The sequence below is a fragment of the Dama dama genome, chromosome 23 (genome assembly GCF_033118175.1).
Source record: "Dama dama isolate Ldn47 chromosome 23, ASM3311817v1, whole genome shotgun sequence".
Lineage (NCBI taxonomy): Eukaryota > Metazoa > Chordata > Mammalia > Artiodactyla > Cervidae > Dama > Dama dama.
In genome coordinates, this window is record NC_083703.1 from 3482483 (window position 1) to 3494575 (window position 12093).

The 12093-nt window shown below is 40.2% G+C and overlaps 1 protein-coding gene across 2 annotated transcripts in view; it reads left to right on the forward strand.

The window, feature by feature from the left end:
* Nucleotides 1-12093, forward strand: part of PLCB1 (phospholipase C beta 1) — an 827705-nt gene that overhangs the window by 533970 nt on the left and 281642 nt on the right. For both annotated transcript variants that reach the window (XM_061125923.1, XM_061125924.1), the window contains exon 4: nucleotides 4360-4497. In XM_061125923.1, coding sequence (XP_060981906.1) covers nucleotides 4360-4497 — 138 coding nt within the window. The remainder of the gene's footprint in view (nucleotides 1-4359; nucleotides 4498-12093) is intronic.

Sequence of the window (12093 nt, forward strand, 5' to 3'; positions counted from 1 at the left end):
CACAGAACAGCTGGTATCATTCTTTAACCAGCCTGCAGAAAAAGTTCATTCTTTCTGAACATTTTTCTTTAATCTTTCAATAATGGTAAAAGGATAAAAATTTCCCTTTTTGCTATGATTGTTTAGTTTTTGTTTGTTTTTTTACTATATTCCTTTCCTTTTCTAGGTCATGCAAATTGTGTTTTTGTGATAGTGTTTGATCTTTCACAGAGGCCTGATGTTCTTGATAAATTATCAACATGTTAGTCAAGTTTAAGTTTCTATTATATTGAGTGCAGCTTTGAAATGTGATTTTCTCTCTTTGTAACTTATCTGAAAGGGTTCCTCTTCATGCAGCCAAACAGAGGAGAAAGTTTATTAAGTAAAGGGAGAATTAATGTCACCAAATAAAATAACTCAGCTGGAAATATATTGCTTTCTTCTTTTTTGTTTGTTTGTTTTTCTAGTTCTCTATTTCTTTTCAATGGTGCTGTGTATAAAAACCTCAGAAGGGAGATCAGAATAACCAGCCTAACTCATTAAGCCGTGTTGGCCCAGCATGTAGCTAAATAAATAAGAATGTAAGTTATTCCTTGCTCAGAAGCTGGCTGCATATTTGCTAAGTGATTCATTTGAGGCTAATCTTCTGCATGACCCTGTCATTATCTTCAGGACCTGTCGTATGAAAGGAAAATAATTTCAGCCAAACCAACAGAACCCTATGGTAGATTTTATTATGAATTCAGAAACTTTGGAAACATCGTTTTCCCAGCAGGTCTAGGTCCCAAAAAGATACGTGCTTCTGATGTCCTAAAGAACATCTGCTCTGAAAAGACTGCAGAATTTCTCTATATCCAAATCCCTGTATTTGTGAGGCTAGAATAGAGATACCAAGGGAACATTTCATGCAAAGATGGGCACAATAAAGGACAGAAATGGACACAATAAAGGACCTAACAGAAGCAGAAGATATTAAGAAGAGGTGGCAAGAATACACAGAAGAACTATATGGAAAAGATCTTAATGACCAATATAACCATGATGGTGTGATCACTCACCTAGAGCCAGACACCCTGGAGTGTGAAGTCAAGTGGACCTTAGGAAGCATCACTAAGAACAAAGCTAGTGGAGGTGATGAAATTCCAGCTGAGCTATTTCAAGTCCTAAAAGGTGATGCTGTGAAAGTGCTGCACTCAGTATGCCAGCAAATTTGGAAAACTCAGCAGTGGTCACAGGACTAGAAAATGTCACTTTTCATTTCAACTCCAAAAGGGCAATGCCAAAGAATGTTCAAACTGCCACACAATTGCATTCATCTCACATGCGAGCAAAGTAATGCTCAAAGTTCTCCAAGCTAAGCTTCAATAGTGTGTGAGTCAAGAATTTCCAGTTGTTTGAGCTGGATTTAGAAAAAGCAGAGGAGCTAGAGATCAAATTGCCAACATCCGTTGGATCATAGAAGAAGCAAGAGAATTCCAGAAAAAACATCTACTGCTGCTTCACTGATTATATACTAAAGCCTTTGACTACATGGATCACAACAAGCTGTGGAAAATTCTTAAAGAGTTGGGAATACCAGACCACCTCACCTACCTCCTGAGAAACCTGTAGGCAGGTCATGAAGCAACAGTTAGACCTAGGCATGGAACAACAGATTGGTTCCAAGTTGGGAAAGGAGTATGTCAAGGCTGTATATTGTCACACTGCTTATTTAATGTATATTCAGAGTATATCATGCAAAATGCCGGGCTGGACATGTACAAGCTGGAATCAAGATTGCCAGGAGAAATACCAATAACCTCAGATATGCAGATGACACCATCCTTATGACAGAAAGCAAAGAGTAACTAAAAAGCCTCTTGATGAAAGTGAAAGAGAAGAGTGAAAAAGCTGGCTTAAAACTCAAAATTCAGAAAACTAAGACCATAGCATCCAGTCCCATCACTTCATGGCAAATAGATGGGGAAACAATGGAAACAGTGACAGACTTTATTTTTTGGGGCTCCAAAATCACTGCAGATGGTAACTGAAGCCATGAAATCAAAAGACGCTTGCTCCTTGGAAGAAAAGCTGTGACAAACCTAGAGAGAGTACTAAAAGCAGAGACATTACTTCACCAACAAAGGTCCATCTCGTCAAAGCTACAGTTTATGGAAGTGAGAGTTGGACCATAAAGTAGCCTGAGAACTGAAGAATTGATGCTTTTGAACTGTGGTGTTGGAGAAGACACTAGAAAGTCCCTTGGACTGCAAGGAGATCCAACCAGTCCATCCTAAAGGAAATCAATCCTGAATATTCATTGAAAGGACTGATGCTGAAGCTGAAGCTCCAATACTTTGGCCACCTGATGCGAAGAACTGACTCAGTAGAAAAGACCCTGATGCTTGGAAAGATAGAAGGCAGGAGGAGAAGGAGATAACAGAGGATGAGATGGTTGGATACCATCACTGACTCAATGGACATGAGTTTGAGCAAGTTCCAGGAGACAGTGAAGAACAGGGAAGCCTGGTGTGCTGCATGCAGTCCATGGGGTCACAAAAAGTCAGGCAAGACTGAGCAACTGAACAGCAGCAATCGCCTGTGTGACTATTTTGCTGAATCTAACAGCCTCTCTCTCTCTCATTGCTGAATGTTGGAGACGGCCCATGCTGTGCACTTGGCTAGTTTTCTGCCCCAACCCTAGATGGCATTGCTGTGCTTTGATTTTGCCAGAACCACCTTTTTCCTTTAAAATGTGTTTATGATGAGAGGGATGAGATTTTTGCATTTCAATTCATGGGTTGATTGGAGGAAATAGAAGGAGAATAGTGACATATAAAAACGTGTTAATGAATGACAGTACGATCTTGATTGAGGACGTCTTTCTTCCAGTTCTATTGAGATATAACTGACATAACCTTGTGGAAGTTTAGGTGCACAGCATGTTGGTTTGTTACACTTATATATTGCAAAATGATTACCAGCAGAGTATTAGCTCTCACATAATTATCATTTCTTTTCTTCTGGTAAGAGCATTTAAGATCTACTCCCCTCCTATTTTTCAAGTATGTAATACAACATTATCAATATTAACTATAATCACATGCTGGACAATAGATGCTCAGACCTTATATCTGGAAATTTATACCCTTTGACCAATATCTTCCCATTTTTTCCCCATCCTCCAGTTCCTGGTAACCACCACTCTGTAATCTCTATTACTATGATTTCAGAACTTTTAGATTACAGGTAAATGATATCATGCAGTATTTGTCTTTCTCTTTCTGACTTCTTTCACTTACCATGATACCATGAGGATCATAAATCTTGATCCAGAAATCCTTTCTCCACAACCTTTGGGCAAGTTATTTTACCTCTCTGGACTTTTCTGGGGTGAGAGACTTCAAGTCATACCAATTTCTTTTAAGAATAAAAGGCAAATAAAAGGACAAATAAATAAAAGGACAAATAAAAGGACAAATACTTTGTCCTGAGATTATCATACTAAGTGAAGTAAGCCACACAGAGAAAGACAAATATCTTATGATATTTCTTATATGTGGAATCTAAAAATATGATACAAATGAACTTATTTGCAACACAGTCATAGAAAACAAAAATGGTTACCAAAGAAGAAAGGAGGGAGGAAGGGTAAATTAAAAGCTTGGGATTAATATATACACACTAGATATAAAATAGATAACCAACAAGGACCTACTGTGTCCTTGTATCCCTGTATCACAGGGAACTCTACTCAATATTATATAATAACCTATTAGGGAAAAAAATCTGGAAAAGAATATATACATATGGAAAGTGAAAGTGTTAGTTGCTCAGTCATGTCTGACTGTTTGCAACCCATGGACTGTAGCCCATCAGGCTCCTCTGTCCATGGAATTCTCCAGGCAAGAATACTGGAGTGGGTAGCCGTTTCCTTCTTCAAGGGTTCTTCCTGACCCAGGGAATAAACCTGGGTCTTCTGCACTGCAGGCAGATTCTTTACTGTCTGAGCCACCAGGGAAGCTTTATATATATATATATATATGTGTGTGTGTGTGTATAAACCAAATCACTTTCACGGAGAAGGCAATGGCAACCCACTCCAGTACTCTTGCCTGGAAAATCCTATGGACAGAGGAGCCTGGTAGGCTGCAGTCCATGGGGTTGCAAAGAGTCAGACACAACTGAAGCGACGTAGCAGCAGCAGCAAATCACTTTACTATACGCCTGAAACTAACACAACATTGTCAATCAACTATACTTCAATAAAAATTTTAAAAAATCAAAGAATACAAGGAAACTTTGTTTTGAGGGCATTCTAGCTCTAATTCTTCTGAAATTAAGCTGCCATGTTGGAATCTCTAGCTGACTGAGTTTTTTCAATCTTTGTTTATGATCCAGGACCCTAAATTACGTGAACTTCTGGATGTGGGGAACATTGGGCGCCTGGAACATCGCATGATAACAGTGGTGTATGGGCCTGACTTAGTTAACATCTCGCATTTGAACCTCGTGGCTTTCCAAGAAGAAGTGGCTAAGGTATGGTGGATTGAAACCTCTGAAGCTGATCACCTCAATCTGAATTCGTATGATATTATCCTGATTCCTTTGAAAGACTTTGAGTTTTCATCATATTTATCTTGTGTTAAAATTCCATCTAAAAATCAACTCGCTTCCAATTAGAAGCGTGATTCAAACACTTTCAAATAATGGCGTTGACTTAAAATTATGGGTTTTTTCCTTTGAAATTAGGAATTTGATATCATTTCTTTTCAAAAGAAAATATAGATGAAACCACATTCCATTTCATCTAATCATCTTATCCCAACTCATTTTCTCTTAGCCTTACCATCTTCTTTCCATCTGTCTCCTAGAAGACAGACATTCTCAATACCTATTCAATTTCTTTTACAATGGGCAGCACCTAATCCATGATTATGCACAATTATGCTCAATTAATATGAGAAAGGATGAAAAATTCTTAGAAAATTAATTAAAAATCTTAATAATAAATATTTATTCAGCCATGTACTAGAAAGATGAATTAGATATGGATTCTTCATTAAAGAGTTGCTAATTTACTAAGTTAATGGGCCTTTCAGACGAATACAGAAATAATCAGAAAAAAGGCAGGGTATATCAAATAAGAAGCTATGAATTTCTGGGCAACTTGGACTCAGGTAATTTGATGCTTTCTCTAAAACTGTTCAATTGCCATTAAAAGAGCTTGAAATGAACATGTTTAAAGTAAAGGTTTCTTTTTCCATGATTATACTTTGTAAGATACTTATGACGGTCCTGGGGCTCCCTGGTAGCTCAGCTGGTAAAGAAGCCGCCTGCAATTCAGGAGACCCTGGATTGATTCCTGGGTTGGGAAGATCCACTGGAGAAGGCCTAGGCTACCCACTCCAGTATTCTTGGGCTTCCCTTGTGGCTCAGCTGATAAAGAATCCACCTGCAATGCAGGACACCTGGGTTTAATCCCTGGGTTGGGAAGATCCCCTGGAGAAGGGAAAGGCTACCCACTCCTGGTCCATGGCCCGTGTAGTCTAGGGGTCACAAAGAGTTGGACATGACTGAGTGACTTTCACTTTTACTTGCAAAGTTGACCCTGACCCTTTATACAGTTTCTTTCAAGAGGGGTCATGGGGGTACCTATGGCTGATTATTGTTGATGTTTGATAGAAAACAACAAAACTCTGCAAAGCAATTATCCTTCAATTAAAAAATAAAGTGGTTAAAAAAAAGTATATGAATCTAAGTAAAAGTTGAAGTCTGCATGTCATATCTGTGGCCTTATATAGCTTCTCACATCATGGTTGACAACTATGGGGTCATGTCAGGCCAGTGTTCATTGTCTGAGCATTATGATCTATAATTTTTTGACCTTCAGTGCTCTGACATTTTTCTGAGCTATATACACCAAATGGTATGTCCTGACCTCTATTTATTAGTGATTATTTGTTGTTGTTCAGTCGCTCAGTCATGTCCGACTCTTTGCAACCCCAACCCCATGGACTGCATGCAGCATACCAGGCTTCCCTGTCCTTCACCATCTCCCAGAGTTTGCTCAGGCTAATGTCCATTGGGTTGGTGATGCCATCCAAGCATCTCATCCTTGTCATCCTCTTCTTCTCCTGTCTTCAATCTTTCCCAGCATCAGGGTCTTTTCCAATGAGTGAGTTCTTCGCATCAGGTGGCCAAAGTATTGGAGCTTCAGCTTCAACATCAGTCCTTCCAATGAATATTCAGAGTTGATTTCCTTTAGTTTGATTGGTTTGATCTCCTTGCAGTCCAACAGACTCTCAAGAGTCTCTTCCAACACCACAGTTCTAAAGCATCAATTAGTGATTATGGTAGAGGTTTATTTCCAAAAGTTGCATAATAGCAACTTCAGTTCTTACAGTGGAATGAATAAAATGCTATCTAGTTTTGATACTCTGAGGTCTTGAAAAGCTACTTTTTAAGGCTGTTTTACAAACTCAATCTATTTTATATCTTCAAGAACTAAGTCACCCGTTTACATCTATGGTATAGTTTGTGCTTAGAGAGACCTCAGTTCACTGAAACACTGTCTGTGTGGCCACATTGTACTGCTTTGCAGTCATTCTTATTCTGGTACCTGCTGGTGATCTGTTGAGTGTATACACTTCACTTCTCAGTATATGTATGTATGATTGGATGGATGAATGAACATAGATAAATAAATACTAAATATTTCTACAATAATTTTCAAATATCACTACTAGAATACAATCATGTTCAGTTCTTAGTAAAATGACCAGTTTATAATATTCATTAACACTCAGTCAGAAGGACTTAATAAATGACAGTAACTTACAGGGAGGCTTTTACTGTGAGTGAATATAGATTTTATATTATAAACCAATCTGCATATTTTATGTTGCATTAAACCTTTGTGCACTGGTGTTCTAAACATTTTAACTTTCTCCTCTCTGTGGTCTTCTGCTCATTAATCTTCTTTAGAGATTGTGATTACCAAGCCCTGTAGTATTCCCTGTCAGAACTGCATCTATAGACATTTTTCCAGCAGCTACTTGCCTGATATAATTAACAAAGCTACAGAATATGTTTTGCCTTCCCTGACTGTGATATTCTGTAGGGTATTTTTTCCCCCACTGAAATTGCTAACCAGAAGGTTTAGATTTGCAAACACTATGTGCTCTGAAAACTTAATTTCCACCCTTCTAATTGTGAGTACTGTCTCATAACATCACGCCTTCTATTTAGTCTTGGGAGCCAACATAGGTAGTACCTTGTATAGTGCCTGCACCGAAGGAGACAGTTTACCTCGTTTTGTAGAATGCCCAACAGGAACCTGGGCTTCTCTGAAAGTCAGATGTCTCCGGAAGAAATTGTTGACAAAGGCATTCAGGCTCATTCATTCATTCAACACCCATTTGTCAGGTGCCTTCTCTGTGCCAGTGTCAGGGACACAGCATTCTGTAGAAAATAGATACATCATGATGATGAAGTGCCCTGATTGTGGGTCAGATGGAGGTCTGTGTGGAGGGATAAAGCAGAAGAAGAGCATGTGAGGGTGGAGGAGGGGGATTATTTCTTGATGGAGTGCTCAGAGAAGGCAAAAATCTGAAGGAAGTTGCTCAACTGCAACAGTATCATAGATTTCTGAGAAATCTCTTCAGTTAATTAATTTTTTTTGTCAGAACCAGGACTTCAACTTTCCTAAATATATTTTTCCAGATTTTCATGCTTTCTTTCTTACATAAATCACTTGGAATTTTTCTTTTAGACAAGTGACTGCTTTCAAAGATGGATTGGGGAGAAAACTGTGTCTTTCAATTTTTCCCTCTGTGGTTAGACTACAAAAGTGGTCTTTTGCAGTGAAACAACAGTATTCTTCTTGATATGAAGCACAATTTGCCAACCCTCTGTGTCCTAAGGATCAAATCCCTCTGATCCAAGGGCTACCTCCCTTTAATAGACTTGGAAAATAGGGGGTTTGTTTCGTATCTGTCCTCTGAGAGTCACACTTCTTCCTGCATCTCCTACTGCCTTGAGGACCAACAAGCACATCCATGTTTGTTGTCCCTGACTTCAGCACCCCCTCTCTGGGATGCCCTGATTCCTCCTCAGAGCTACAGAGAGATGGAGGGTATCATCATCCTTCCCTTTACCCTCCACTGTTAACTCCCAACAGTCCTCCACACACAGGTATTAATGCAGGGCTCCTGGCAAAGTTGCAGCTACCAGCAAAGGAAATTAGCAAAGGCAATAGAAGTTGACTTCTTCATTTGTGGTGTAGGCTTTTGAAGGACTTTAGCTTTTATTCTGAGGGGTATGGAAGCCACTGGAGGGTTTGGAGCAGGTGATAGACGTGATCTTACTTAACTCTTCAGTCAATGATTGACGGCAAGGGAACAGGCAATAATGGAAGCAGGGAGATCAGTTAAGAAGCTATAGAAATATTTTAATTGGACTGTTAGCATCTTGAAGGAAGAGGGAGCTTGTAGAGATAAGAAGGGAATCTGAGTATCTATATCTACGTGTACTTAAGGGTATCATTGAGATCATGAACAATTGTGATTGTATGTTGCATGTAAGAGAAAGAGAAGAATCAAGAATGATGTTAGAGTTTTGGCCCAGCTGACAGGAAGGATGGAAGTACCATGTACTCCATAGGGAGAATTTAAAGTAGAGCACATTTGGTGGTGTAGAGCAAGGGTTCAGCTTTGATTATGTTTGGTTTGAGATTATTATTAGATACCAAAGCAGATATGTTGAATAGGCAGTTAAATATATGAGCTTGGCATTGAATGCCAAATATAATGCATCAGTTTGGAAGTCATCAGGTTATAGATAGTATTTAATGAGCCAGGATGAGATCAGCCAGGAAGCAACTGTAGATAGAGAAAATGTTCAAGGCCTGAGTCATTGATACTCCAGTTTGAAGAGATTGCGGGGATAAGAGATAATCAAAAGAAGCAGTCTGACAAGGAGTGGTCAGCGACCTGGCAGGGAGGCCAGTCTGTGAATCTGGAAGTCAGGGGAAGACAGCGTTTAAAGAAGAGGGTGATCAACAGGGCCAGCTGTGCTCTCGGGTCAAGTAAGATGAAGGCTGAAAACTGACTGTCAGATTCAAGGATATGGAGGTCCCTGGTGACCTTGATTAGAGCAACTTCATGCAATAGTGGGATCAAAAGTCTATTGGAGTGGGCTCTGGAGAAGGAAATGGCAACCCACTCCAGTATTCTTGCCTAGAGAATCCCGTGGACAGAGGAGCCTGGTGGGCTGATGCCTATAGGGTCACACAGAGTCAGAAACAACTGAAGCAACTTTGGGTGTATGCATGCATTGGAGAAGGAAATGGCAACCCACTCCAGTGTTCTTGCCTGGAGAATCCCAGGAATAGAGGAGCCTGGTGGGCTGCTGTCTATGGGGTCACACAGAGTCAGACACGACCGAAGCGACTTGGCAGCAGCAGCAGCTGGGGAATCAGTGGAGAGAAATGAAGAAGACAAAAGAGATTGTTCTTGTGGGAAGTTTTGATGTAAAAGGCAGGGGGGCGCTGAGAAGATTGCTGGAAGAGGGAAGCAAGATCAAGAGATAGTTTTAAGATGGGAGAAACCACAACATGCATGTATGCTGGTGGCAATGATCCTGTGGAGGGTAAAGAATACAAGAGAGTTGGAGAACTGCTGGTGCATGTCCTTAAGCAGGCAAGCATGGCAGGATCTAGTTATAGGATTCAGGAAAGTACAGCCTGAGACCAAGCCTGACGTATCACTATGTTTTTACGTAGTTTTTTTGAAACACAACAAACCCATTTATTTACATATTGTCTGTGGCTGCTTTCTCTAGTAGTTGAGTCATTATTACATAAACCATACAGAGTACAAAGCCTAAAATATTTACTCTCTGGTCCTTTGTTAAAAAAAATTGTGGAATCTGTCTTAGTTCACAAATAGAGGGACTGGGCTCAGACAGGAGCAAGGAGACTTAACTGATCAGAGGAGGAACAGCGGAGTCCTTCAGCAGAGATGCTGGTAGGCAGCCCATGGGGTGGAGGGAAGGACAGAGGCTTTCTGGCTGCCTCTGTTTTCCCGGTGACAAACGGAATAGAAGTCAGTAGCTAAGCACAAGTAAGTGAGTGTCCTAAGCAACGTTTAAATCCTCAAGGCTTTTTCTGCACCAGTTGGTGAATTTCTTTAAAGAGCTGACTGGTGAGGACTTTGCTAGTGGTCCCGTGGTTAAGACTCCATGCTTCCAGTGCAGGGGATCTGGGTTGAATCCTTGGTCAGAGGACTAAGCCCTCACATCCTGCAGAATAACTAAGCCCACAGGTCACAACTACTGAGCCTGCATGCCGAAACTAGAGAAGTCAGGCACTGCAGTGAAGACCCAGTGCAGCCAAAATAAATAATTGAAATAAAATTATATATAAAAATGATCTTACTGGCAAGGTTAACATGGACTGCAAAAGAGAGATCATTTACATCAACCCAAAAATCTATATCATGTGAACAAGTTAACCATTTATCAGGTCCATGCAAATTTTTCCATGGGTCAAAGAGTCTGAAGATAAAATAATTTTCTTCTTCCTGCCCAATTCTGGTGCCTCTTTCTAATATTCTGCTTTCCTTTGAGGTGGGAGGTGACGCAGAGGCATCTGATTGTGCTACTTCTTCCTACAGTCATGCAGCCTAAACACCATTGTGAGGGATGGAAAACAGATTGCTCTGAACCAGGGGCAGGATTCACAGGATTGCACTATGTTGGTGTTTGCTATCAAGTCTCTAGGATCCAGTGGGAAACCTCTCTTCATCAAAAAAATTTCAATAAGAAATGGAATCTGTCTCGTGATTAGTGAAGAAGACTCTCTGTGTGCAGAGGCAGCAGACGTGGCACCTTCCCTGTCTGGATTAAGAAATCTAAAATAATTTTCTGCATGTCCTCCTCTGCGTTCAGGTTCCTTTCCATGGCTGGGTCCCTGGACACTCATCCCCCTGCCCCCTTCCTATCCCAGATCCTTATTCAATTCATTATAATAGTGATATAGCCCATCACCCCAAGAGACAGGATTCAGCCTTGGCATGAATACTGGAGTGGGTAACCATTCCCTTCTCCAGGGGATTTTTCTCAACCCAGTGATCTAACCTGGGTATCCTGCATTGCAGGCAGATTCTTTACTATCTGAACCAGCAGGGAAGCCCAAAGCTTAGATGGATATTGCCAATTTTCCAAACTGTTTGACTCAGTTTTTATTTTTTGTTTCCATATAGTTTTTTTTTTTTTTTTTTCCATCAGCAGACGAATGGATAAGGAAGCTGTGGTACATATACACCATGGAATATTACTCAGCCATTAAAAAGAATTCATTTGACTCAGTTTCTAAAATGTTAACTCACTCATGCAAAAAAAAAAAAAAGTTTAATAGAGGATCTCTGTTAAATTGTTAGCTATTGAAGTAGCTGTCACAAAATAAATGAGCTCTCCAAAAAAATGTTTTATATACTGACATCAGCCTTCAGGGGATATTTTAGAATTTGGGGGTAACATCTGTTACTTCAGCAGGTATGACTATCATAGAGTCTAGTTCACTCTTTTGGGGAGTGTGATCTGGAAGCTTGCCTTAACTTCATCCCCACCAGTTGATTACCCTCCATCCAAATATGTCACAAGCTCTCTGAATTTCCTAATTAGCTCCCATATCTCTTTCCTCATCCTATTACCCACTCCCGTCTCGTTCAAGTCCATGACAGGTCTTCTCTGTAACTGCCCTCTACCTCCTTTTCTAGAATTCTCTCCTTGTTCTCCAACTCTGCGTGTCTATCTGCCAGGAGTGATCCTTAAAAAGCCTCAAACCTGATCAGACTTCAAATCATTTCTGTGGCATTATTACCTACAAAATGAAGTTTTCTATTTCATGGTCATTCATTTAGTGAATAAATATTCTTTGAAGGCCTAGTATGTGCCAAGCACTAGGGATTTACCAGTGGTGAAAACAAACATAGCCTCTGCCCTTAGGAGCTGCCGAATCACCACCTGGACCCCAGCACCTTTCTGCCTCAGCAGTTCCTAACCACTTGCAATTCCTCCTGCCTTTATAACCTGAGTGCCTTTGGACTTATGTGCTTTCCTAGATGTCCTCCT